The sequence below is a fragment of the Nycticebus coucang genome, chromosome 2, assembly GCF_027406575.1.
Source record: "Nycticebus coucang isolate mNycCou1 chromosome 2, mNycCou1.pri, whole genome shotgun sequence".
In the NCBI taxonomy this organism is placed as follows: domain Eukaryota; kingdom Metazoa; phylum Chordata; class Mammalia; order Primates; family Lorisidae; genus Nycticebus; species Nycticebus coucang.
In genome coordinates this window covers 80755302-80782740 of record NC_069781.1, presented here as the reverse complement: position 1 = coordinate 80782740, position 27439 = coordinate 80755302, and the positions used below count along the sequence as shown (strand labels likewise).

The following is a 27439-nucleotide window of genomic DNA, read 5'->3' as shown; positions in this document are numbered from 1 at the left end:
GAATCTCCTCTTTGTTTTCATCTTTTTTCCTTCCAAATAATGATTACTCTCTAGAAAAAACATAATGACACATAGCAGAACCTAAAAGGTAACTTCGCAGTAATATTACAACTTGTAGTATATAATTTCAACTCTCTTCTAAAGTTTTTTATTTTGGGAAAGAGAGTTGCTGTGGAGAGGGTGTGTGGTAGAAATCCAGTCTAAGGTTATGTTAATCAAAGGGGCCATCCTGCCCCTGGGCCTGTAAAAGTCCGGCAAAGTTCCTGCTTTAGGTACCCAGGAAAGAAAAAATACAGAAATAGATATGTCAAGATTCATTTTCTCAAACCAAATCAGGTTAGATTTTAACAGAATTGGGGTAACAGATTTTCTCTCTAAGAAATGTTATAGTTTAAGAGCTACCAAATACAACAAATAGGATTTTTGCCAGGGGAAGAAACAAGCTTTGTAGAAAGCTACGGAATATGATTAAATGAAACCTTTGGGCTCAGCTCCTATAGCTCAAGTGGCTAAGGCTCCAGCCACGTGCACCAGAGCAGGCAGGTTCGAATCCAGCCTGGGCCCACCAAACAATGACAACTATAACCAAAAAATAGCCGGGCATCATGGTGGGTGGCTGTAATCCCAGCTACCTGGGAGGTTGAAGCAAGAGAATCACTTAAGCCCAAGAGTTGGAGGTTGCTGTGAGCTGTGACACCACAGCACTCTACCCAGGGCTACAGCTTGAGACTCTGTCTCAACCCCTCCTCGTCCCCCCCCCCACAAAAAAAAAACCTTTGTTGTGCAGTTGAAAGAAGTTGTTTAGAGCTACATACAGGGTGAATTAACCGTTGTTTGTTTTTTTGTTGTTTTTTTTTCACTGCCTTTTAGAGTAGTTTCCATGGCTTATTTGATAGACACAGCGGTTCAGGTTGTTCGGTTAATCTGCCATCTACTTTACCAACTGAAGATCCCTATTTAGACCTATAATTAGCATGTGAATGATAGCTTCCAGAAATTGCCTTCTCTTCAGATAAACATGCTTTAATTCTTTGCCAACATCATAAATTACTCGTGTTCACATAATGAACCTAGTTAAGTTCTTATTATGAGTGGTAAACCTCAATAATTTACTAGATCATTTGATTCTGAGTTAAATTTAACTTTTCTTCTGATGAGACTAAAATCCTTTAAAATCATTTGCACAGATAAATTTGGAGATGTCAACTACAGAGTTGGTGGCATAGTCATTCACAAAATTACTATAATTCAGTCAGTGAAATTCCAGAGCCCTTCTAAAAGACGCTACTGGCACAATTTCAAGATACACTATAGAATGTAATTGCATTCATTTAAACTGCCTGACAATAAGTTGTAATGGAATTTCAGAAAACACAAAGCCAAACAAAACAAAAATTCCAACATCGAGATTCTTAGGAACTTACACAAATCCCTAGAGATAGGATGACTGCAGTTTCATTGAGTGTGAGATTTTAGCATTCTTAGAAATTTTGGGAAAGAGTTGCTAAATTGTTACAACATGCCTCCTGCTATTCCTATATTTGGTCTGCATATCCCACAAAAGGCAGAATGACCATGTGTTTTTAAATAAGTCTTTAGCTGACCAACACTTTCTTCTTAAAGACGCATCTGTTTTGTTTTTTCTTTTTTTAAACACTCATCTGATTTAATTCAACTTTTGGCTTTAATAAGCAACAAAGAATGAGCAGCTTCCAACATTTCCCACTGTGAGAGACTTTCTGCTCCCAGGAGCCTTCAGGTCTGGGGTAGAGACCTGGGACAGATTACAGGCCTACAGCTTAATATTTTTATTGCTATTTGGGTGGTAAACATCCAAATCTCTCAACTCATGGATTTTAGAAATCAGCATTATTTTTGGATCTGCTGGGCACTGTAAGAGGAGGGGAGGTTCCAGAAGAGGCCTCAGAATCAGTTATTTTTAGAATGAGGAAATGGTCCCAATAGCCTGTGATACTCGCTCATACAATAGCTGGCTGCAGACCGGGGGATGAAGCGTTGGACTCCCTATCTGTCCCTGCATTACACCAGAGCTAGAGCATCCTGCATTACACCACCCTGCTAGACCAAACATATCTTTGACCTGTGTTGACAACCAGCTTCCTCTCACATTCCCTTATGTTTACAGAGATTTCTATAACTCAGCACGGGCGCCTGACTCTTACATGGATTGTGGCTGAGTTTCAGAACTGGCTGAAGTTGAACCAGTCATAACTTCTCTTCTCCACGGCAGCATTTCTCTTACCGCAGCCATGACCTTCTCTGTTCTCTCTGTGCTGAGAATGTACACCCTTTGGAGGGAGTCCTCAAAGCTCCCTCCCACGCCCTCTCCCCTCCACACCTGCAACCTCATTTTCATCCCTTTTCACACTTTTCTCTTTATTTTGGGAGCAAAGCCTGTCTGACTCCAAAGTCCCATTCCTTTCAGCATGAGACAGAGATGACTAATCCCACACAATTAATGTGGAAGATCCAAAGGGGGTGGGGGTGGGGGAGGAAGCACTGAAAAGCTTCTGAAAAAAAAGAACATTAGACAAAGGGTAAGATGCTATTATTTTTAGTGTTTTAGATTCTCTAATTCCACATCCTAGTAATGGGGACATTATTAGATAAAATTATCCCATAGATCTCTTATTATCACTGAAGGAAATTAGGTGTGAATGCCTTCCTGCTTTGAACATACACTCCTCAGGAAAGCAGGTGGCCATTTGGTGACTTCTTATGGTCCTTTGCGCTGCCCTGTGATTTTGCATGAAAAAAATAATATATTGAGGTGGGCATACAGTGTAGTTTCTCTCTGGCCCACCTCCCTTAGGGAGATCTGGTCAAACACTTTCCTGACCAATGTGATGTAATGTAGTATAGAGGCCAATTTAATTGTCATATCCAAGGATGGCCATCATAATTCAGAGTTATTGTTGTGGTTCACTTGGATGAAGATATAAAATTGTCAGTCCTACATGAAGACAGACAGCAGGCAATCAATAAACGGCAAAAATGGGGAAGATTCCAGGTTTCTCTCTTGACACTCAAGGGCTCACTGTGCTGTAGATGAATAGCGCCTGGGTCTGGAGAAGACAGCAGGCATGTTTAGCGTTCCCCGGCTAACGCCCAAACAGGAATGTGGACTTTGCCCTACTTATGTCTGAGACATAGAGACAATTGTTAGCTTGATTTTTGTTGATTCTCAAGGCAAGGTGTAAATCTCTGACTTGACAAAGAGTTACAGGTTAAAGCTTACATAACTCTGACCCCTTTTAAACTGTGCCCAAACATATTTATCCAACCCTTAAAACTAGACAAATTTGTATTTTGCAATTTCTCAATATTAACATTACTGGGATGAACATTAATAGGTAAGTCTTTGTGTATAACCATGATTATTCCTCTATGATAAGTTCTTATAAGTAGAACTGTTATATCAAAAGGTATGCATGTTTGGGTCCTTTCTTTTTGATTCACATAATTAAATTGTCATCAATTTATCCCCAAACCAGAGCATATGAGAATCCTTTTTGATTTATTAGAGTAAATTCATTCATGTTTATTAACTGTATTAAGAGTTTGTCATATATGTTGCAAACTTATTTTTCTGGCTTGATATTTGCCTTTCGGGTTTGCTTGAATAAAACAAAGGAAGAACCAAATAACTTGAAGACTGAGATGAAATGGGAAGGTCACAAATACTAATTTTCCCTTGAGAATTGTGTAGAGACACACATAAACTGATATTATGCTGAAAATACAAGCTTGTGACCCATCTGTGGTGTGATGGGAGACACCATAGGGCATGGCTTATGGATTTGGTAGAGAGACTTTTACTAAAGCTGGGTTCTGAAAAGATGGAGCAGAAAATATCTGGAGATAGAACACAAGAGAGGGAAAAAATATGGGGATACCAGTACAAAAGGAAATAAGATATTTTCTCCCTGGTGAAATTAGAAAGTCTTTATCAATGTGGGAACTATCCACTCCAATTGTGTGAATTGAGCTGATGGCTAAAAAGGCCAGAAAATACTTACCTAGACGAGCTCAGAAAACCAGAGGATCTCCAGAGAATCTCAATGTAAGCATAAACAGAGAATGCTGTGTCATCTAGGATTTAGGAAAAGATTCCCTTGAAATGTAGTGATAGTAAGGCCATGAAATATTCACGAGACCGAAATTTGAGAGTGTGGAGGAGAGGTAGTGTTTTCCGATTCATAAACAAACCTTGGAATACATGTTTACCTAATTAAGGTTATTAGTAAAACCGTAAAGAAAGAATACCCATGTGTCTTTACACATATCACATATGGTGCCGGGAGGACAAATCGCCAGTCCAGCAATATTCCGTGAAATTAATTACTCAAGAAGTTCATGAAAGAATGCACTGACATCAATAAGCTCATGTAAGCTGTGTCAAGCAAGTACCTGTCATGGTAATCAGTCTTTTCAGCAATTTTCTCATAAGTTGACATGAAATACAGAAGCCCTCAACAAACACCTGAAAGGAAATGAAACGGGGGAAGATAAGAGTATCTGAATCCTGCCTCACTCATATTTAATGTAACGTGTGGAATTCCTGGACCACCAAGTGATGCTGAGTTTAGCTTGAAAAATGGAAAAGTAGCCTTCTATTCCATTCCTATACCCTTTATTCAATTTGACATTAACATTTATTCCACTTGACAGTGTAATTTTCCTTGTTCTGTGTACAGAACCACCTTAATTTGGTCTATAATGTGTTGATTACCTTGTCAGTAATTAATGACCTTCCTAGTTCTACTTTGTACTCAGCTGCTCTGCTTTAATAATTCTGGGGCATTAATATCCTGGAACAGTCTTCTCTCAATGTTCCCAGACATCATGAAATGTGATAGGAAATTCACCTTCTCTCATGTATCTTCTTTACACATTGGTTTTGTGGTTCCTTAATCCCTTTATAGCAGGGTACTTTGCAGTTAAATAGCTACCTATGTAAAAGTCTCTACAGAAACTTTCTAGACTCATTCTTTTATTTGAGTGAACTCCTAAAATTAAAAAATTTCAGAACCCTAGGTATTTTACACTTAGTCACATTTTTATTATTTAAGGACACAATTAAAAGGAAGGTTTTAAAAGTGGGTATCTGGGGCGGCGCCTATGGCTCAGTCGGTAGGGCGCCGGCCCCATATACTGAGGGTGGCGGGTTCAAACCCAGCCCCGGCCAAACTGCAACCAAAATATAGCCGGGTGTTGTGGCGGGCGCCTGTAGTCCCAGCTACTCGGGAGGCTGAGGCAAGAGAATCGCTTAAGCCCAGGAGTTGGAGGTTGCTGTGAGCTGTGTGAGGCCACGGCACTCTACCGAGGGCCATGAAGTGAGACTCTGTCTCTACAAAAAAAAAAAAAAAAGTGGATATCTGAATCATAGACTTAACTTTCAACTTTATTTTCCAAAGAGGAAATGACTTTTGTGAGAGGAAATGAAGAAATAGAAAAAAGAAATCCACAAGAACTGTGTTGCACAATGTTAAAACACAGTTTCTGCCCTTACGATGGCTAAAAATATAACAGGAGGTAGAAGAGACCTAGGGTCATCTTAAAATATGTCCGTATTTCACAGAGAGGTGACATGAAATTCTGATTTAAATAGTCAATGCCAGAGTCTGGCCAAGCCTTCATTGTCCTAAACTAGGGCTCTTTAATTATAAAAATATCATTCCAATACATGAAACACAAATCAATGACATAAAGGATTCAAAGAGGAAGGAACATGTGAGACGGTCTTTGAGAGAAGTGTCAATTTTTTTCAGGTTATGTGGGCGTATGATGATTTCTACAGCAAGATCAACGAGAAGTACTTTGCTATTGAAAAGCCCCGAGGAAGCATTGTAAGAGGAAGAAAGAGAACAGAAGACGAGGGTCTGAGGAATAAGAAACTGAAGTGGAGCAAAGGCAGTAGTTGAAGGTGCACCTTTCAAAAGTCTGGAGAGTAAAGGAATGAATGGGATGGGGCGGCTGCTTAATGGGCACTGAGGTGAAAGACAAGTAGGTTGTTCATTTGTGTCAAATGCAGGAGACCAACACGTGCTGGCAAAGGACTAATGGAGATTGGAGCTTTACAAGAGAGGAAATAAGTGATGAAATAAAGTCTTACAGAAGGCAGGAAGGTGAGATCAAATGTATAGATGGGTGGGTTGGTTTGGAATAAGAGCAAGGATAATACTCTGTCAGCCAATAACCTTGACTCCTAGGAGGAGTCAACCTTCAAGGTGGTTGGACACAAAGAAGAGCTGTGGATTAGAGGGGAAATATAGCATAATGCTTAAGACACCTCCTCTGCCACTTAAGAACCTATAATTTGGGCCAGTTATGTAACCTTCCTGAGCCTTACTTTTCTTCCATGTGTAAAATGAGCATACTAGTAGTATCCCTATGTGCCCATGGTGAAGATCAAATGAGGTACATCAGGTAAAGGCCTTTGCATTGCACCTGACACACAGTCAGAATCCATTAAAGTTAGCTGAACAGAGAGAAAGAGACCAAGGAATGTTTTTTCTAGGTGCTGGTCCTCATAAGGTTTCATAGGAAACATCTCTTTAGTATGTGGATAATTCTGCACCTTGATTTTTGCTGTGAAGTATTCTGTAAGCTGAAAATAAGGTCAGGTATGAACCTTTATTTTAATAGTATTAGACGTCATTACAGAAATGGCTGCTTTTACGTAATCATGAACCGCCTACAATAATTGTTCTAATGTTTGGGAAATATTTTGAAAAGACAGGAATCATGAAATGGTTTTCTGGATCTGTTTTTCCCTTTTACTCAATAGAAAGCTAACAGTTACCTCAAGATTTTCCTACACTAATGAAGATAATGAGGAGAGAGAACAATTCACTCCAAAATGCTTTTTGTAAAAGCCAAACGTCAGGAGAGAGTAATGAGTGATTTTTCAGAAATTCTGTAATGATGGAGCACCAACATTAGCCTGTTAGGAGCCAAGGTTATTTCTAAAATAGAATAACTGAGGGTTAGTAATAAAGCCCGAATTTTTTTTAGAAATCCTGAGAGTTAGCTTTGGGCTCCCGTCCTCACCTGACGCTACTACACTTTTGACATTAGCCACTGGTAGGCATTTAGGCTTAGTGTAAAAAGCATGGATTCTAAATTCAAAAGACCTGGATCTATTCCTCAGCTCTGCCACTTAACAGCTGTGTGATGTTGGGGACTATCTTTAATTTTCTGCCTGAGCTTTCCTCTTCTGTTAAATGGTATTATAATGCTTTTGTTCCTAGGGAGCTGTGGCATCAAAGGGAATACTGGCAAGTATTCGATAAAGTCCCTTTTGTTGGCAGCTGTGATAACATTACAGAATTCCTCCATAAGGCTACTCTGCCGGAATGCTATCTAAGGGAGACACTTAATTGCTTCATTCCTCAATTAAAGGAATTAAACTATCTAGGGGTGACAGCAAGAAGTTATTAATCTAATTAGCCATTGTCCTTCAAATAGCCTGGGCATTTGCTAATAGGGGAAAAGAAGGGTAGCATGCAGGTGTCGGGGTGAGGGAAATCAGAGGTGAGAGGCTGAAAGTCTTGACTTCTTTCCAGCTCTGCCCAGGCTGCCCCTCACTCAGCTCAGTGCTGGTCCCCCATGACAACTCAGTGAGAGGCGAAACTAATGTTTGTGAAAGCCGGTGCTGTCTTTGGGTTGGGTCCTGATGAGTCACCCTTGACTGGCTTTAGGAATGGGTGGTGAGGACACTAAGCACCTAGACAGGGGCTCCTTCCCATATCAGTGTCACACATGCGATAGGCTTAGGTTAGGCATTTGATCTATGGCACCTGGGTAACCGCAGGCTAGTCTAACTCCACGTCTGAGGATGCCAAGGACACTTAAGGGAAATACTTCCATCACAGGAGTGTTGTGAGAAGTAAATAAAATAACAGAAGGTACATTTACCCCAAGATAGGCTTCGGGAGCCTCACTTTCTTCAGGTGCACAAGAACAGGCCTTCCCTAAGACTGGACAGAGACCATGATCTCCCCCAAATACCCTCCACCCAAGGGCACCCTTCAAAGCTGGCTATGCTATGATTTAAAACCCAGCCTTGCCACTTACCAACCTTAGAAAGTCCACTCATTCATTCTTTTTATTCATTCATTGACCACGTAGGTACCAAACAACATTTACTGAACAGAAATTTACTGATGACATACTTTGCCTCAGGGCACAGTGCCAGATGCAGCGGAGAAATAAGACCAGAGAAAATAAGATCTAAAAGGTCCTTGTCCTCCTGAAAGTTACATTTTCATGAGAGAAGAGAGATGGATAAAGAGCAGGTAAATAAATGAGATCATTTCAGATTGAGATAAATGTTATGCACAAAATAAACCAGGTAATCTAATGGGGAATAAACTGGGATGGGGAAAGAAATGATGCGTGGAGAGGAAGCACTTGACCTGGGACAGAACCACAAGGACCAGTTTGACATGGGAATGGCTGCCGAAGAAGCTTCCTCTGCAGAGGGGCTTGCAAGCACAAGGCTCGGGTGCAGAAAAGGCCTTGGGCCCAAGGACCAGAGAGAAGCGCCTGTGACTGTGCAGACTGTGTGACTATGTGGTCACGCAGAACAAAGAGAGATGAAGTCAGCAGGAAACAGATCATGCTTATATGCCACAATAAAGGATGAACTTTATTCTAAGGCACAGAACAATTTCATGCAAGAGAATGTCATGATCTAATTTCTCTTTCAAGAAAATGATTCTGGCTGCTGGAGGGAGAGGGAGAGAGTAAGGGGGAGGGGGAGGGACAGAAAAGCAGAGAAACCAGTTAGAAAGAAACTGAAGTAGTTAGGGTGAGAAATGACGGCAGCTTAGATCAGGGTGGTGGCTGGGGAGAAGAGAAGTGGTTGTATTTGAGATGAGTTTTAGAGGTTTCAGTGAAAGATTTTTGTCTGGAATTTGAGGGAGAGTGGCAAGAAACCAGGAAGAATCAAACTATTTTAATTTCATAAAACTTCAGCTTATTCACTCATAAATTTGAATGTGTTACTGTAACATAATGTTTAAGGATTAAACAAGGGGACCTGTGCTGCCTGGCACAGAGTAGGTACTTGATAAACGGCAACTTGTTTCTTGTTCTGAACCGGGTTGAATTGGGAACCCTTTAAATGTTCCTGCAAGTTCATTTCAGAATTGTAGTCATTAAAAATTCAAACTATTATAAAATGTATGGTAAGCCAAATAGGTTCAGAAAAATCTCTCAAACTGTCATCAGTTTGGAGTTCGTTAAAGTAAACATTGAGTTATTATACTGTAAAAACAGCCAATAGAAGCTTCTGGACAGACTGTAACAGCTGACAAGTGTTCACCACATGCTTATTTTTGGTCTCTGTGACTTAAATAAACTCCTTTCTAAATGGCAAGAATATTTGGAGAACCACATTCTCTGTGTGGACAGAAACCACATGTGGGAAACAATCACACAGGTTTTGGTGTTGTATTTCTGGGAAACTCTTGATCTCTGATGCTTTAATGGTGCTTTCCTGGCTGATAGAGTACACACAAGGACTACTGATCTGACTCTAACTTTCTGAGTCACTCACAATGGAAAAGTTACCTAGGAGCAGGAAGACCATTCATACAACTCTGGTCCTGCCAGCCATGTGGTCACAGGAATGTCTCTCAGCATTTCAGGGTGGGGGACCTGAGCATGGACACTACATAGACACGCATTTATGCAACATAGAACTTGCCTGTCTATGATGGCTGGTTTCAGGGTAGCCTAGCTACCTGAAAGACCAACACATGGTCTTTCTTATTATTTGTTCCTTTTCTGCGTTATCGTGGTGAGCTATTTAGAGCAATAGTTCTCCATGCTGTTATAATCTCTTGGTGCTCCTTATAAAACACTACTTCCCAGACCCTATACCAAGAGATTCTGCCCTAATGGTATAGTAGGTGCTATCATTGCTGCCCCACCCAGCCCTTGGGAATGAGGCTTATTCCCCCAGCTGCTGCCATTGCTGTCAGCAGACAGTGCCAGGTTGTTAGACCTTTCTGGGAAGTGCCTTGGCCGAATACAAACTGCCTTGTTCAAAGCAACATCTCTTTCTGAGGTAGCCAGCACCTCATGATTGATCAAGACAGGACTATAAAGACTCTATCTCTTACTTCAGCACACTCTTGAAAGGCGTGCCAGCTTCGGAGCCCTCTGCAGCTCAGATGCAGCCTTCACTGATGATGCAGTGCAGCCCTGCAGCTCCCCCGCCTGCTTCTGCTTCTTTCCTTTCCCTTCCTTAGTTGTGATCCCAAGAGCACACGCCCATAAACTTCCTGCACACTCATCTCCTTCTGAGTGTGTGCCTTCCATGGTTTGAGGGAACACTTGGGCATCAGCGTCTATAACACCTGATCAAAACTCACAATGTGACAATCAACAGACAGTTATAGAGAATCAACAGGGGGCCGAATACTTTGCTAGGTTTTGGTTCAAGATGGGAAAGTAAAGAAGGTAGAGATTAAGAAAACTGACTATGTCTCATGCTTATAATTCCAGTGAATATGGAACCTAAAGGGAGAGGATCATTTGCAGCCAGGAGTTCAAGACTAGCTTGGGCCACCTGGTAAGACCCTGTTTCTACAATAAAAAAAAAAAAAATTAGCTGGGCACAGTGGCACACATTTGCAGCCCCAGCTATTTGGGAGGATGAAGCAGGAGGACTGCATGAACCCAGGTGTTCAAGGCTGGTCCCATCGCACTCCCTGCAAAATGAAAAAGACAAAACAAAGAGTGGGCTGCAAAGATAGCAAGTGTTAGATTTAAAACTAGCCAGGTTCCTGTGTCTATGCTCCTAACCACTGTGCTATGCTGACTCTAAGAGGATGAAGGAGAATTATAGGGTGCCCAGAGAGCCCTAACCTGGACATGCTGGTTAAGGGTGGTGGGGGAAGTGGTCTGAGAAGGATTCTCTGAGTAAGTGAGATTTAAGTTGATAACATATATCTAAATAAAGAGTCTAGGCAGATGCAACAGAATATGCAACCACCCATGGTAGGAGAGAGCATAGTATGTCTCAGGAATCAGCTGTTGAGTGTGATTAGAACAGATACAGCGAGAGGCAGACAGAGTTGGGCAGGTGGCTGATATCAGACAGAGCACACAGACCCTTTCCCCGAGAGCAACAGGAAGCCAAAGGGTTCCTGCAGGGGAGGGTTGCATCAGGATAACTCTGCTGCCAGACAGAGGGCAGATTGCAGGGCAGCAGGAATGGATGGCAGGTGGGGTGGTTTTTAATTTCAGTTTTCAGAATCAACTTATAAACCAAAAGTTCTCATCAAAGATAGGATGGAACCTCTGGGGCCACTTAAAAATATGTAGAGATAATTTTGGTTGTTACAGTAATCACAGATGTTAAAAACCTGGTAATGTGAGGGATGGCCCCACACTGAGGCACAATTGTCCTATTCAAAGACCAAGGGGGCCCTCACAGGGAAATCCAGTCCTATGCATAAGCACAGAGGCTTAATTGTAGGAATATAAATATTACAAGCAATGTAAAAGTAATTGTATATTTGTGAGAATTTGGGAAGTGGAGGGGGCACCGAAGTAAAGGGAGTATAGGGGTGTAAATGTATGCATCTTATATAGCGGGGTGTCAAGAGACAGTGCCTAAAGTTTATGATCCGCATAATGGTTAAGTGTATTAAAGTTACAGGGAACCAAGGGAAAAGTCAAAAACAAAAACAGCCCTTCCACCTGTGGCCTCTGCCTGAGCTGGTATATGCTGCAGAGCTCCAAACACATGAGGAGGGGCCAGCTGTGGACGCTGAGATGGTGCAATGCCAGGATAACTTGAAAATAGGGCATTTATTTGTTTGCTATTGTGTGCTAAAAAGTGCTTGGCACAGAGTAGTATTCTCTCAAATATTAGTTGATGGCTGTTTGTCCAGTGATCAAGCTCAAAGGTGTCAATCCCATTTTGTAACCCTTTAGGACTTTTACCTTTGTCAAGTTTAATTTTTCATCAAAAGAAACTTTAAATAATGCTATTGATAACATGACTTCCAATATTTGCCTAATGAATATGTTTTAATGGATTTTGTGGTGTCAAGATATGTCCTTCATCTCTTAATGTCTTTTTGTCTGTTCAAAACTGGAAATGGGGGCGGCGCCTGTGGCTCAGCGAGTAGGGCGCCGGCCCCATATGCCGAGGGTGGCGGGTTCAAACCTAGCCCCGGCCAAACTGCAACCAAAAAAAAATAGCCGGGCGTTGTGGCGGGCGCCTGTAGTCCCAGCTGCTCGGGAGGCTGAGGCAAGAGAATCGCGTAAGCCCAAGAGTTAGAGGTTGCTGTGAGCGGTGTGACACCACGGCACTCTACCCGAGGGCGGTACAGTGAGACTCTGTCTCTACAAAAAAAAAAAAAAAAAAAAAACTGGAAATGGTCCTCATTATCAGCTCAAATCCGAACTCGATTCTGGTACTGAAAGTTCCATTGTCAAGCTGTAACAAACTTTGATGTCACCTGAGATCTTCCAAAGTTTCAGCAGGAAATCTTACTTTTTTTTTTTTAAAGACAGAGTTTTATGCTGTCCCCTAAATTAGAGTGCAGAGGCATCATCATAGCTCACTGCAACCTCAAACTCCAGGACTCAAGAGATCCTCCTGCCTCAACTTCCATAATATTACAACTATTCTTTTGCAGAGATTAAATCTTACTATGTTGCTTGGGCTGCTCTCAGACTCCTGGCCTCAAGCAGTTCTCATCTCAGCCTCTTAAAGTGCTGGGATTACAGGTGTGAGCCACCACACCCAGCTAGCAACTCTTGCTTTGAAGGCCTGGTGCACACCCACACTTATGCTCAAGTAACCCAAATGTGCGTAGAGCTTTTGACTCAGATGTTAAAAATCTGGTAATGTGAGGGATGGCCCCACACTAAGGCAAAACTGTCCTAATCAAAATGCCAAGGGGGCCCTCAGTGGGAAATCCAGCCATATGCATAAGCACAGAAGGCTTAATTGCAGGAATATAAACATTATAATCCATAGTAATACAAACGGGCTCACAGCCAGGCCCACATTGAGGCTAGATTCTTTGTCAATCTACTTCATCAGACCAAGATCTTCATGGACTAGTGATTTGTCTTTTCTATTGCTGTACCTCCAACCTTGAAGTGTCCTTTATGAAATAGGCAATTTGATGAATTAAATCTTCTGCTTTTAACTTTGGTTTCCTATGTGTCCTTTTGCAATGAGTTTCTAAGTACCTGTAACACCTCTTTTGAATTTCCCCAAACATCACTAAGATTCTCATAACTAATTACTCAGTTAAAAAACAAGTAAATTAAAAAAAATAAAAACACAACTTATAAAAATGTGAGAAGGAAAAATAATAGTATAGGTAAGCTAAACTCCTTATCTTTCATGGTTAATGAGTCAAGAAATGAAGGTGGGAATGTAATATTTAGAATAATAGAGCAAACTTTAAGAAAATCAGGAAGCAAAAACATCAGAAAAACAAAAAGTGAGGCTGGGCCTGGTGGCTCATGCCTTTAATCCTAGCACTCCAGCAGGCTGAGGCGGGTACACTGCCTGAGCCAACAGGTTCGACCCCCATCTCTAAAAATAGCTGGGCATTGTGGAGCGTGCCTGTAGTCCCAGCTATTCCAGAGGCTGAGGCATCAGAATTGCTTGAGCCCAAGGGTTTGAGGTTGCTGTAAGATGCGACCCCACAGCACTCACTGAGGGTGACAAAGTGACGCTCCATCTCAAAAAAAAAAAAATCTGACTTTTCATTTTATCCCTTGTCTTAAATAATTTTTGTATGTTTATTTCCACCTGTAGATGTTATGTAAGTGAGGGAACATTGGTTTCCTGCCTTATTTAATGCAGGCCTCTGTGATGGACATCAAGGGGTTCTCTCACGCTCTGAGGAGCAAGTTCTATTCAGCAGGGACCTGATGAGAACTACGGGCCACCTTCAGACTTGTATCCATGTACCCAGAGTTTTCAAGTGTTGAACTGTGCTGTCTCCTCATCTGCACTGGGGCAGAAAATCCATGAGTATTTTCTTCCGAGTACTGTAGGAAGACAGGGAAGCCTCCTATAGGGAGGATCCATTTTTCTTTAAGTGGAACCCTGGAAGAGGGGCAGGAGAGACTGTGCGGGTGCTGGGAAGCAGCAGTCAGCCTCTAGAAAAGGGACCCTAACTTCATGGGAGTCAGGTATGAGCAGGTGTTCACTGTAAAGGAATGGGCAGGTTCCTAAACAGGCCAAGTGTCTGTGAGTCGAGGACACGGGAAGAAGAGTGGAGTGCTGAGCAGGAGTTAGACTCCAGCGGGGCCTGAACCTGAACCCTTCAAACACCAGCTCAGTTGGGTCTCTTGTTTGTCATTATTTTTTATAATAACTATTCCTCTGAGGAACAGTGACAGGACACGTGTACTCTCATGAGTTGCTTGCTTAATCTTCTATTATCTGTGATGTCTTCAAGTATAGGATCAAAGGCTCATCCATTTTTATATAACTTGCACTGAACATATACCTAATAAATGCTGGTAGAATAAAGGAAAATGAATGAAGAAATGAATTAAAAAGAGCCAAATGAATCAACAAAAATGCTTATTACAGTCTCCTTTTTTAAAAATATAAGCAAAAATTCCATTACTTTCTGGTGCGTCTCTGTGTGACTAATGCATGTCTATTTGTGCGTGTGAGTGTATATTACCATAACTACTTGTAAGAGTTACATAATTGGTAATGGGAATGCTAGGTAAGCCTTTACGAGGCACAGAGAGGCTTGAACTTCTCTAGGACTGATGGAGCAAAGAGGAAATTCAATAATACTGCAAGTGTGAGATGACATTTGTAGAAAGAAAGGCTCACTCAAAAAATATTTGGAATTGTCTAGGAAATAAGCTTAAAAAACATGAGCCTAGGCTACAGATAGAACTTGGCAATGGAAACACCAATTTGCTTCTTCTTTCGCCCAGGGAGCTGAGCCAAATGTCTGTTTAGTCAAGTGAACAGAATACGATGGAATTAGGCGGGGGACAGCTTCAACAAGACTACCTATTTAATTAGCATAAAACTAATAAACAAGCAGTTCCTGGGAGATTGTGGTAAAATCTGTATGCTTCTCTGCTGGAATTATTATAAATTAGCTTAACCCTTTTAGTCAAGGAGGCTGCCATGCCATTCTTGTCTGGCAATGGAAAAGAACAACTTTGTAAAGATTGTCAGAGATCTTTGATTAATCACTGTAAAAATTTAATCGTGTCCTGGTGAGTGTTTCAATAGACTAAAAGTAGCCAAGTGACATTGTGAAAGAACTGGTGTACCAAATTTCCTTGTTAGAACATTATAGATGGACACAGCTCTGATTTATCCGGATGGTTCTCACTCAGAGAAGTCCAGAATGTTTGTGAAGGTTCTGCAGCTCTCCCAGGTTTGTAGCTTCCTCTGGCCAGCCCGGACTTTGGGTAATTCTTGTATAATGTATGTGATTGTCCATTCATTCAAAAATGCTTATTGAGCTTCCATTATGTGAGTTATCTGTTTAATGGAAAAAGCCTCTTTTATCATTCTTTGGGCCCATTTCTTGCACAGAGAGGATACTCAAGAGATATTTGCTGATTAAAAGGCTGAAACACAGTGAATTTTCCCAAAGTACTTTCACATCTGGGTTGTAGCTGACAGAATTTATTGCATCTGTAAAACTTCCTTAAGTTTATGAGCTGCTAAGCGTGGGAGATTACAGCTTGCCCTGCATTCCCCGTGCCATAGAGATCTCTCTTAGTCTTCTCATTGCTATCAAAATGAGCTGCTGATGGGTCCCTTACATAAATTCTCCCTTGGGCAGAGTTGGCTCCCTATTTTTTAAAGTGCTTCATCACCCTGTGTTAAATGCTGAGCCTTAGTTTTTTGACCTTAAAGCCTCAATGGAGAGGCTCCCTGATTTCCCTTCCCCCCCCCTTTTTTAATACCAGCATTTCCATTGATGTGTGCGTGTGTGTATAAGAGAGGGAGAGAAAGAGCAAGAGAAAGAGAGTTATGGCTTCAAACTAAAGTGCAGCTGATAAACTTGGACTATTCATATATTCCCAGTCTTTGGATTATTTTCAGGGAATCTTTCAGGGCCTGGCAGCTCCCACCTGTAATCCTAGCACCCTAGAAGGCTGAGGTGGGAGGATTGTTTGAGCTCAGGAGTTTGAGACCAGCCTGACCCTGTCTCAAAAAAGAAAAAGAGAGAGAGAAACAAAAACTGAACTCCCTAGGTGGTTATGATTCAGAGACCTGGAACACAGAAGCGAATGAAAGATTAATTTGCACACAGCTGAGGGCAGGGCTGTCCGCCTGAGCAGAGGAAGGTAATACAACAGTTGACAGTAGCTAAACAGGAGTTCACAACATCTGAACATTGGCAAGGGATACACTACTTCTACTGTACCTTGGTAGGCATGGGCTTCTTAAAGGCGATTTCAGCTTGCAGCCAAACACCCCTTGGAGACTCCAACACAGACCAGATCTTCTCTTGAACCACATGGTTCTCTTCAAAGATATAAACTGCTAGAGTGTCACTCATTTTTAAAAACCCATAGATGGCATAATGGAAACGCAGACAATACTGCAGATTTCCTGGTAGGGAAGGACCATAGAGCCTTCCAATATATCCAGGCTGAGATGTGAATTTTGTATTGGCCAGCAAGTAATACCCTGTGAACAAGACAAAGCATCTGGTGTAACAGCAATGCAAAACAATCTAATCTATTAAAATAGGTTGGCACGTGACAAAATGTGGAATTTTCCAGCACAGACTATTTCCATAGGCTTTCCAAAGCATTTTCTCATGCCTGCAATTTAAGTGACAGAAAATATCTATGTGCCTCTATTCCAGTGGTTTTCAACCTTCCTAATACCACGATCCTTTATGTTGTGGTGACCCGTGACCATAAAATTAGTTTCGTTGCTACTTCATAACTGTAATTTTGTTACTATTATGAATCGTAATGCAAATATCTGATATGCAGGATATATTTTCATTGTTACGAAGGGGTCGTGACCCACAGGTTGAGAACTCCTGCTCTATTCAAAACCTTCAATTCTAAGTAAACTTTATAAACCAGTACAAACTTTCTACTGCATATCCCCAGATTCCAGTAGTCATTTACATTTTTCAAACAAAAAGGATAAGATCATCCAGGGACTCCTGGCTGACTTGGGTCATATGCTGGTCATAGGGGAAAGATGCCCCAGAGCAGATTTTTCCTTCTTAACTCTGGTCAAATGTTAAACTTGCTCCTGTCGAGCAAGTTTTTAATCAGTCCTCCTTAGGTGGTAAAGATCTGTGTTCTCCCCTTATTTTCTCCTAAAAAACATAAAGAAAAATAAGATCAGGAGCCTCCCCCTCTCACTTCCACCCCACTTCTCCATGGTCAACTTAAAATAGGTCCAGGTATCCTAGAAAGCCCAGGCAGAAAAGAAAAAGAATAATACCCCACTTTTTTTTCCCCTTTTCTGCTTGTTCCCCCATCAATTTTCTTTTGGGCACATTGGTCTTTGCTATACGGTTTAGTTTTACCCCATTATTTAACTCATAAGAAAAGGAAGACACACAAGAGCTCTCTGTCATCTCCATGCACAAAGAGATTATGTGAGGAAACAACAAGAAGGAGGCCGTCTGTAAGCCAGAAAGTGAGACCTTCTCTGCTTAAAACAGGGCCTTCCTGTTTCCTTCCTAAAACTCCCAAATCCTTACTCAGGCTTGCCGCACCCATGACTTATGGCCCTCTTCAACTTCCTATTCCTCTACCCTTTCTACCCTGCCTCCCCACAGTGCAGCTCCAGCCACACTGACCTTCCTATTCCTCAGAGTGGCCTTCTCTTCCCAAACTCAAGACCTTCACAGATGTGGTTCCTTCTGCCTGGATCACTCCCGCCCCTCTCAGCTAACTGCAGCTTCCCACTGACAAAACTTCTGTGAATCCTCCACCCAAACTAGATTCTTCCCTCTATTCTCCCTCAAAACTCCTCTACCTTTCCTTCATAGCACCAAAGGGGATCAGAACATGTCACCCCAAAACATGCCATGCTAGCATATTGATTATTTTGAGCTGAAGGCCCTTGAAAAACAGCAAATTTAGGAAGGGGTCTCTGGCCTCCCACTTTCTACCTAAAAGCAGATCATAAAATTTCCCATGAATTAGTTGTCCTCCCTGGAAACAATTGTACTTGTAATTCTGTATTCTTTTTTTAAGAGGTGGCCTCACTTATAGGAAAATAGGCCTGAAAATATCAGGAAAGGAAGAACATTTTTTTTTTTTTTTTTTTTTTTTGAGAGCGAGAGTCTCACTTTGTCACCCTCGGTGAGTGCCCTAGCATCATAGCTCACAGCAACCTCCAACTCTCGGGCTCAAGCCATCCTCTTGCCTCAGCCTCTGTGTAGCTGGGACTACAGGTATGCACTACTGCATCTGGCTAGCTTTTTCTATTTTTAGTAGAGATGGGGTCTGGCTCTTGCGCAGGCTGGTCTTGAACTCCAGAGCTCAGGCAATCTACCACTTCAGCCTCCCAGAGTGCTAGGATTATAGGTGTGAGCCACAGCATCTGGCCAGGAAGAAAATTCTTATAAATGTTCTTATAAATAACACAAAAATGGATCTGTACAAATAAGCTTATTAAAATAATCCTTATCTTTCATTAGTTTCCCCCATATATTTTCTAGTCACTTTCCCATAATTTACTGCCCCTAGAACTTAAACCCTTTTTCCTTTGTCTTCCATTTAACTGTAATTCTATTATTCTTTTTAAAAAATAGTATATAAGTTCTCAGGCCTATCAGCTGCTTCAAGTTTTCATTTTTTTTTTACAAAGCCTCCTGTGTAGGGCAGCGCCTGTGGCTCAGTGGGTAGGGCGCTGGCCCCATATACTGAGGGTGGCGGGTTCAAAACTGACCCTGGCTAAACTGAAAAAAAAGAAAAAAAATAGCTGGGCATGGTGGCAGGTGCCTGTAGTCCCAGCTACTTGGGAGGCCGAGGCAAAAGAATCACTTAAGCCCAGGAGTTGGAGGTTGCTGTGACCTGTGACACCATGGCACTCTACCAAGGGCAATAAAGTAAGACTCTATTTCAAAAAAAAAAAAAAAAAAGCCTCCTATATAAAAATATTAAACAAAATTTGCATGTTTTTCCTCTGTTAGCCTGTCTTATATCAGTTGAATTCTCAGGTCCAGCCGCAGAACCTGAGAGGGCAGAGGAAAAATTTTTCTTTCCCCATAGCACTTACTAAAACTTGTGATTATAATTGTGTATACATTTGTTTAATGTTTCTCTTGCCCACTGCAATGATTGTCAGCCACCAAGTTCAGGATTCATATCAAATTTGTTCACTATTGTAGTACCTGGGTGTTAGGACACTTGAATATTTTTCTTGCTTTGAAAAGAGTCTTTGTCTCTACACAGCTCCCTGTTTCATCAGCTCACTGTTCTCAGAACTCAAGTGTTTCTCTGGAGATGATTTTCCAGTTAGTCTGCTCATGGTCAGAATGGATTTTATGGCCTGTATTCCTATAAGTGAGGCAACCTCTAAAAAACAGAATACAAAATTACAAATACAAAACTGTGAGGGCCCCTTTCAAGATCTTTCCCAGGACTAGTACTGGTGAGGTGCCCTGCAACTTGAGCTTCATCAGCTTCATGGTAAATTCACCCTTGTGCCTAGTATATAAATAATGTACTTGTTAAATAAATGGATGAGATGCTAAACCCTCTGAAATCAAGCTCTTCCATTTGTCTCCACTGGAATAGGCTCCACAAAAGATGTTATTAAATTAATAGGTAATACCCATACAAGCAGTGCTCAAACTCCGGTTTCTAAGAGCTCCTTCAGATACATCCATCAAGTGTCCACCCTGCATTTTCCAAAAACCTCCCCCCCCAAAACAGACTTTTTATTGTAGAATACAGCCAAATTTTCCTATTTGATTTATTTAAAAGTGGCATTTAGTGCATTTGCATTGCTGTGTAAGCATCACCACTATCTAGTTCCAGACCATTTTCATCATTCCAAAAGGAAACCCCATACTCACTAAACACTCCATTCCCCCCACCCCACCCCCTCACAGCCACTAATCTGCTTTCTATCCCTGTGGATTTGTCTGCTCCGAAGATTTCATGTAAATGAAGATTCATTGTTTTGTTTTTGTTGTTTGAGACAGTCTCACTTTGTTGCCCAGGCTAGAGTGCAGTGAAAGCATTGTAGCCCACTGTAACCTCAAACTCTGGGGCTCAAGGAATCCTCCTGCCTCAGCCTGCAGAGTAGCTGGGACTATAGGTGTGGACCATTGCACCTGGCTAATTTTTCTATTTTTAGGAGAGACAGGGTTTTGCTCTTGCTCAGGCTGGTCTTACTGAACTCCTAAGCTCAAGTGATCCTCCTGCTTCGTCACCTCTCAGAGTCCTAGAATTATAGGCCTAAGCCACTGCACCTGGCCCCTGATTTCCTCTAAAGTGACGAGCCAAATAATTTCTAAAGATTTAGCTATTTAATAATTAACTGGCAAATAACATTTGCTAGTACAGCAACTTGAACTCAAATTTTTACAAATACTCAAGCACAAGATTATCTATCGTCTTTCCTTCTTCACAGCTGCCCTCCTTTTTATTTTTTTTTTTAAAGCCAGTGTCTTTGTAGGTGTGACTGAAGACTGGCTGAGGAGGCATGAAGACTACCAGAGACGTTCACACAGGGACAGAGGCTCACCTGAGCCAGTGGTGTGGTCTCCAGGCCTATACAGGTTTGGTTTCACTTTCACTCGAGTCCAACCTGGACCTTCTTTATCTTGGTAAAAGTTGCAGAGGTCTTCCTCAAAATTGCAGCTTGCTTCCATAGCACTGAATGGAAGATCTGAGCAAAGGAGAACCAACGTTAACAACGGTCCAACCTAAACATGTTGAAAGTCTACACCAACCAGTTGACAGAGACAGATACATTTACCCACATGCCAGGGGGAACCGAAGAAGTCAAACACAATGGAATATTTTTACCCACAGCATACTGACAGGTTAGCACCAAAGCAACATTTCAACATGACAGGAAAATTGTTCTTTTCCTCCCTAAAGGGAGGGGAGAAAAGAGCCCTATTCACGTTCTCTACAAAAATGAAGTACTAGATTTCAGAAGAAATTTCTTTTCATGACTGGAAGCATTTATTCATGTTTCTTCACAACTCAAAATTCATTCACACAAAATTTAAAAGAGAGAAATAAAGGATTTCAAGAGACTCTTAATTTCTCTCTAAGATGTATATTTTAGAAATAATATTTTCCAGAAATAATTTTCCTTTGTGATGCCTCTCTACGTCAGAAACACAGCTGCTTTCTACATATAGTTGACATTAGTAGTGGGAGCTGGTCTGCTTGAAGAAAGTCACCACTCAGTACAAACCATGAGTTCAAAAGTCATAGCAATTATATCACGGGGACTGCTGTTGCTCCGGCTTTGCTGAGTCCTGGTATCATTTACCCTGTCCTTGTAAATATTACCTCAGCCTAGTTGGCCCAGAGGAAATGGGACACAGAAAATTTCTGCTTTTTTGAGTATAACGTTTAATCCTATTAAGTGATTTGTACATCTCACTACTCAGATTGCCCCTCTCTGAGTCCATCTCTTATGATGGTAGAGATTTGGGACATATTCTACTTAGCCAGGTGTGATTCTCGTCGGCATGCTGACACATAATGTGTCTATCATCTAGGACCAGGGAGGGAGGGCACTATGTAGACTAATTGGAAAATCATCTCTAGAGAAATGTTTGAGTTCTGGGAGCAGTGACCTGAAGAAACAAGGAGCTGTTGAGGACAAAGACCCACTATACTCTCAATTTGTCAATTTTAAAAGCAAGAAAGTATGCAAGTGGGCTGAGGAACTGACCCATATGAAAGGGGATGGCAATACCAAATGCTACTAGAGATCCAAGTTTCAATCTTGGTTCAGAAGATGCCCTAGGACTGGTGCATTAGCCCATACCTGCTCTGCCTGATTCTGTCCAATACCAATAAAGGATATTATTGGAGCAGTAGAAGAAATTGGTGCATGAGCTGTAGACTAGTTGGTAATATTGCATCAGTACTGAATTTCTTTTTTTGAGATAGAGCATCACTCTGTTGCCCTGGTGGAGTGCTATGGCATCATTATAGCTCACAGCAACCTCGAACTCTTGGGCTTGAGCAATCTTCTTACCTCAGCCTCCCAAGTAGCTGGGGCTACAGGTGCCTGCCACAACACCTGTTTTTTTTCTATTTTTAATAGAGACATTGTCCCTCTCTTGCTCAGGTTGGTTTCGAACCTTTGTGCTCAAGTTAATCCACCCACCTGGGCCTCCCAGAGTGCTAGGATTACGGGCCTCAGCCACCGTGCTCAGCCTAAATTTCTTGAATTTCATAATTATCCTACAATGATGCTGGACAGTGTGTTTGGCCTTATAAAATACACATGAAATATTCAGGAGCAAAGGGGCATGATATTTTCAGCCTATTCTCAAGTGACTGATAAAGCAAACATGGCAAAATGTTAGTTTGCAGATATGGGGAGAAAGTATATGGGGGTTTTTCATAGTATTCTTGGAAATTTCATCTGAGTTTGAAATGATATAAAAATAAGAGTTTCGAAGGCATCAAATTTTTTTAAAAAAGTAAGTGTACATAAAACATTACATAAAAAAAGATTAGGAAGGAAATGCTCCTGTATAACTAGAACCCAATTGCACTTCAGGCAACACACCCTCGGAAGTACACCAGGAGCAAACTTTGATGAGCCAGACAGGAGAAGGGGAAAGGCAGAAAATTCTCAAGGCCCTAAGACTGGAGCATTGGCCCCCGCCTGCTCCGCCTGATTCTGTCAGCACCAGAGTGCATCTTTAAGTCCTGAAAATAAAGTTGGTGAAAAACGAATGTGATATCATGCAAACAAGGATCCTTTGATGTTCTCCTGTGGAGACTGGAGACCCCCAAAAACCCCATTATGGTTATGGTCTCTAGTATATTATTCACCCCTCTGATGCCTGGTAATGAAAAAATGAAAGTCCAAAATCTACAGATGGCCATGTAGCTCAGGAAATATGGGGTGGCGCTCCCAGGTGCCATGCATAAAGAGATCAGCAGGTCAGCAAAACTATTTACCAGGAACAAATCACAAAGCAGTAACCTTGGGCAACTGCAAGAGAATCTTGGTTTTTTTTTTTTTTTTTTTAAGTCAGACCCAGGTGAGACTCAAACTCACAGGCCCTGGTTTGGAAGGCCAGCAGTCTAACCACTAGACTACAGTGCTCAGCTATCAAGAGAGTCTTAGCTAATTTATTACTAAGTGTGGGGGAGGATATGAGGGGGTATTAAAACTAGAAAGTTTATAGCAATTTTATATATAACCACCAAAAACTTAAAATCAACCAGGATGTTCTTCAGTAGGTGAATGGATACATAAGCTGTGGTATATCCAGACAATGGAATATTGTTCAGCACTAAAAAGGAATGAGCTATGAAGCCATAATAAGACATGGAGGGAAGTTAAATGTGTATTGCTAAGTGAGGGCTGCCCATCTGAAAAGACGACAGATTGCATGATTCCAACTACATGACATTCTGAATAAGGCACAGCTATAGGGATAGCAAAAAGGCTAGTGGTTTCCGGGGTTGGGGGTAGGGAGGGTTGAACAGGGAAAGCACAGAGGATTTTAGGGATTGTTCTGTCTGATACCCTAATGAGGGATACAGATCATTACACATTTGTAATCCATAGAATGTACAGCACCAAGGTGAATTTTTTTTTTTTTTTTTTTGTAGAGACAGAGTCTCACTTTATGCCCCTTGGTAGAGTACCGTGGCATCATGCAGCTCACAGCAACCTCCAGCTCCTGGGCTTAAGCGATTCTCTTGCCTCAGCCTCCCGAGTAGCTGGGACTACAGGTGCCCGCCACAGCACCCGGCTATTTTTTTTGTTGCAGTTTGGCTGGGGCTGGGTTTGAACCCGCCACCCTCAGCATATGGGGCCAGCGCCCTACTCACTGAGCCACAGGCGCCGCCCAGCACCAAGGTGAATTTTAACCATGGACACTATGGACTGTAGGTGACAGTGAAGGGGGAGAATTTAGGCGGAATAGAGGAAATCTCTGTACTTTCCACTTGCTTTTTTTGTGAATATAAAACTGCACTTAAAAATAAAGTCTATTAAAAAAAAACTTGTGAGTAATCAGGATCACTTCTCTCCATGCTGATAGATCGTTATACATAATGGATTTTTTGGATGATACAATTATATTCTTTTGCTAACTGCATACTTTCAGAAAAAGATTTTTCTCGGGTTCCAAGAAGGTCTAATAAGAAGAAAATCTCAAAAGTATAATTCAGAGCTAAATCTTTTTCACTGAGAATTCTGCTTCTACCCTGAGACACATCTGATTGCTGAAGATGGGGCGCGAGGGCCCACATGTGACCAACAATGAGTGTCCAGAGAGCTGGGGTGGAAGCGAAGCCTTGGCTTCCGGCTTGTTTCAGACGTGTGGCTCAAGTGGTGATCACACATCGAGCTACTGGGGAGGCAGTGCCAATGACATATTTGAAGCATAGGGTGGAAGCCCCTGAGTATTAATTAGTTGATGATCAGGAAAAAAAGAAAAACAGAATTAAAGCCCCTTTAAGCAAGTTACCGAAAAGCATCATCGTGTAAGGTTTAGTTAATCGCTTGCTTTCTGACATTTGAACTTTTTAGGAATGAGAGGCTTTGGAGATAATCTAATTAGATGGAGTGTGTTGCAGTTTGAGAAGAACAGCTGGGAGCATCTCTCCTCCTTTCCTCTGTTACACAGAGTTCATGGAAACAAACTCAGCATCTGCCCTACAGATCTAAAAAGTACATCAGTCCTCGTGGTGCTAAAAAGAGAGATACCAGGAGCCGTGTGCTTTCTAGATGGCTGAACTTGTGGGGTGGTTTTATTTTAGCATTGAGCCACCCAAAGGCAGGCTACGATAGCTCAAAGCTGGTTTGGGGAAGAGAGTGAGTAGGACCCACCACACTGAGGAACAAGGAGCAAGAGGCCGGGTCACTGGCTGGGCTGCAGACACCCGTGGGAGCATCTAAGATAAAGAAGGCTGTGGCAACTTCAGCGGTAACCTAGACAGCAACTAGACCTGGGTGTCCAAGTAGACGAGAGGTAGAGGTAGTGTGTTATCGATGAACAGCCAGTTGGGGGATTCAGGTAGTGATCCTGTGAGAGGTATATCCATGGATGTCAGGATTCACCCAGTCTCTGGCCCAGAGGTGAGGTGGACTTAAGCCCAGAGAGGAGGTAGACATATGGCAGGGAAATGGAGCTCTCAGTTTGGGGTTGGGTATCACAGCAGGATTCTTAGAAGTGAATGAGCTCACCTATAAGGCATTCAAGGATTTACACACCAATAGCAGAGCTTTTTCCTACAGTCTAGACTTTAGGACAAATGTGCTTGTGGGGGATAAGTGTGTGGATGGAAAGGAATGGACAGGGACCTTCTAAAACTCAACATGGGGGTGGCTTCACTGTCCTCTGGAAGCATCCTTGGAGTGGGCACATAAAACTGGTGCTGCACACCTGTGAATATTGTAATGGGTCTCAGGTCTAGGGGACTAGATTAACTCTAAGCTCAACCAGATGGTGGGGACAAGATGCTTCATATTGAAAGCATGATGCTTCATGCTGAAATAATTCCTGTCTTAGCCTACTAAGGACATGAGGGAAGAAAATGCTTGATCCGGCTGGGAAAAGCAGAGACAACAAGTCTAGGGCTAGCTGAGATAAAGAAAAAATGCTGGGGCAGTGCCTGTGGCTCAACGGAGTAGGGCACTAGCCCCATATGCCAGAGGTGGCAGGTTCAAACCCAGCCCCAGCCAAAAGAGTTGCAAAGAATGTTCAGAGTTTAGCCGGGCGTTGTGGCTGGCGCCTGTAGTCCCAGCTGCTCGGGAGGCTGAGGCAAGAGAATCGCTTAAGCCCAGGAGTTGGAGGTTGCTGTGAGCTGTGTGAGGCCACGGCACTCTACAAAGGGCCATAAAGTGAGACTCTGTCTCTAGAAAAAAAAAAAAAGAAAGAAAAAATGCTGGCACCTGTTATGAAATAGAAGGGCATAAACTATTTGTGAAATGTAAGATGAAGTATGAAAACTAAAGAGCTCAGCTTCTAAAGACTCTGTCTGGCCCACAGCTGCTTGATGAAAGGCAGAAGGCAGGCTCGGCAGACACATTCATCAAGGCTGTATTTAGGTACAATCTGACCCCTGTTCTCCTGGGAAAGAGTGGACATATTTTGAAAATAAAGTATGTAATATTGTCTCGTCAACAAGTGTTTTCTGTGTGTCATACTCTATGGCATGGCCTTCAGAGACATTAACTCTCATTAATCTCTGACAATTCTATGAAACAAATTCTTCCATCCTCTATAGACATGGAAATGGAATCTCAAAGAGATCAAACAACATGACTGACATCATGCAGCTTGTTAGTGGCAGATAGGAATGTGAATCCAAATTCCTGGTCCTAGCACAACATTATAATGATGTAATTATACCATTTTCAAGCCAAGTGAGTATGGGGGGAAGTTCTGAAGACCAACAGGGAGTCTTGGTTTATCTAACTGCATGAAAATGCATATCTCTGTAGATACGGAGAAAGGATCTTTATGTAGGCTGAATTTTACAGACTGAGTGCCAACAGCACTCTTAACAAATAGCCCTTGTTTTGTGAGTACTTTTTCTTTCCCCAGTTGGACCACCAGTATAGTAGGAAAAAGATCAGATATTCTGTATCTTTCTTTTTAAGGGAAGAGCATTTCTAAACATCCCTTTTGAAGTGTCTCAGTTGATTCTCTTACCTCCAGCTGCCTAGTCATGAATAAACACCTCATGTTTCATATAGGTAACTGGGACATATAAAAGTTCAATGTAACTGCATAAGGACAAAGAAGAGCAACTTTCAAAAAATAATGATAAGAAAACTATGCCATTATTATTAACATAATTGAAATATTAACTGATAGGATTAGGGAGCAAATGAATTTAGAGAAGTATTATAAGACAATTTTGATTAATGTGTTCTGTCAAATTTGGAGACTTTTAATTTTTCATTATTATTTGGGTTAAATCATTTATACTATGTAAATCTAGTCTGGTTCTATTTATTTTGCTACCTTTAAATAATTAGAATTAGTAAAAAATAATACTTAGTTTCAGCAAATTAGCAGATTTCGCTCGAATTTTGGGATAACAGTTTAGTTCAAATAGAAACTATTATCTTTTTTTTAAGACCCCTTGCTCGTAGACTATATCTGAAACCATATTAAATTAGAGACCGACTCTATTTTAAGTGAAAGAACACAAAGGCTAAATTTAAAAATTTCTTTCCCGGTTTCAAAACCTAGAATGAGAGCTCATTGATAAGATG

General features: G+C 41.6%; 1 protein-coding gene across 4 annotated transcripts in view; it reads right to left on the bottom strand.

The window, feature by feature from the left end:
* MAMDC2 (MAM domain containing 2) overlaps window positions 1-27439 on the bottom strand; it is a 172101-nt gene that overhangs the window by 34938 nt on the left and 109724 nt on the right. For all 4 annotated transcript variants that reach the window (XM_053574798.1, XM_053574768.1, XM_053574778.1 and 1 more), the window contains 2 exons: window positions 20741-20884; window positions 16431-16696 (listed from right to left, as the gene is read on the bottom strand). In XM_053574798.1, coding sequence (XP_053430773.1) covers window positions 16431-16696; window positions 20741-20884 — 410 coding nt within the window. The remainder of the gene's footprint in view (window positions 1-16430; window positions 16697-20740; window positions 20885-27439) is intronic.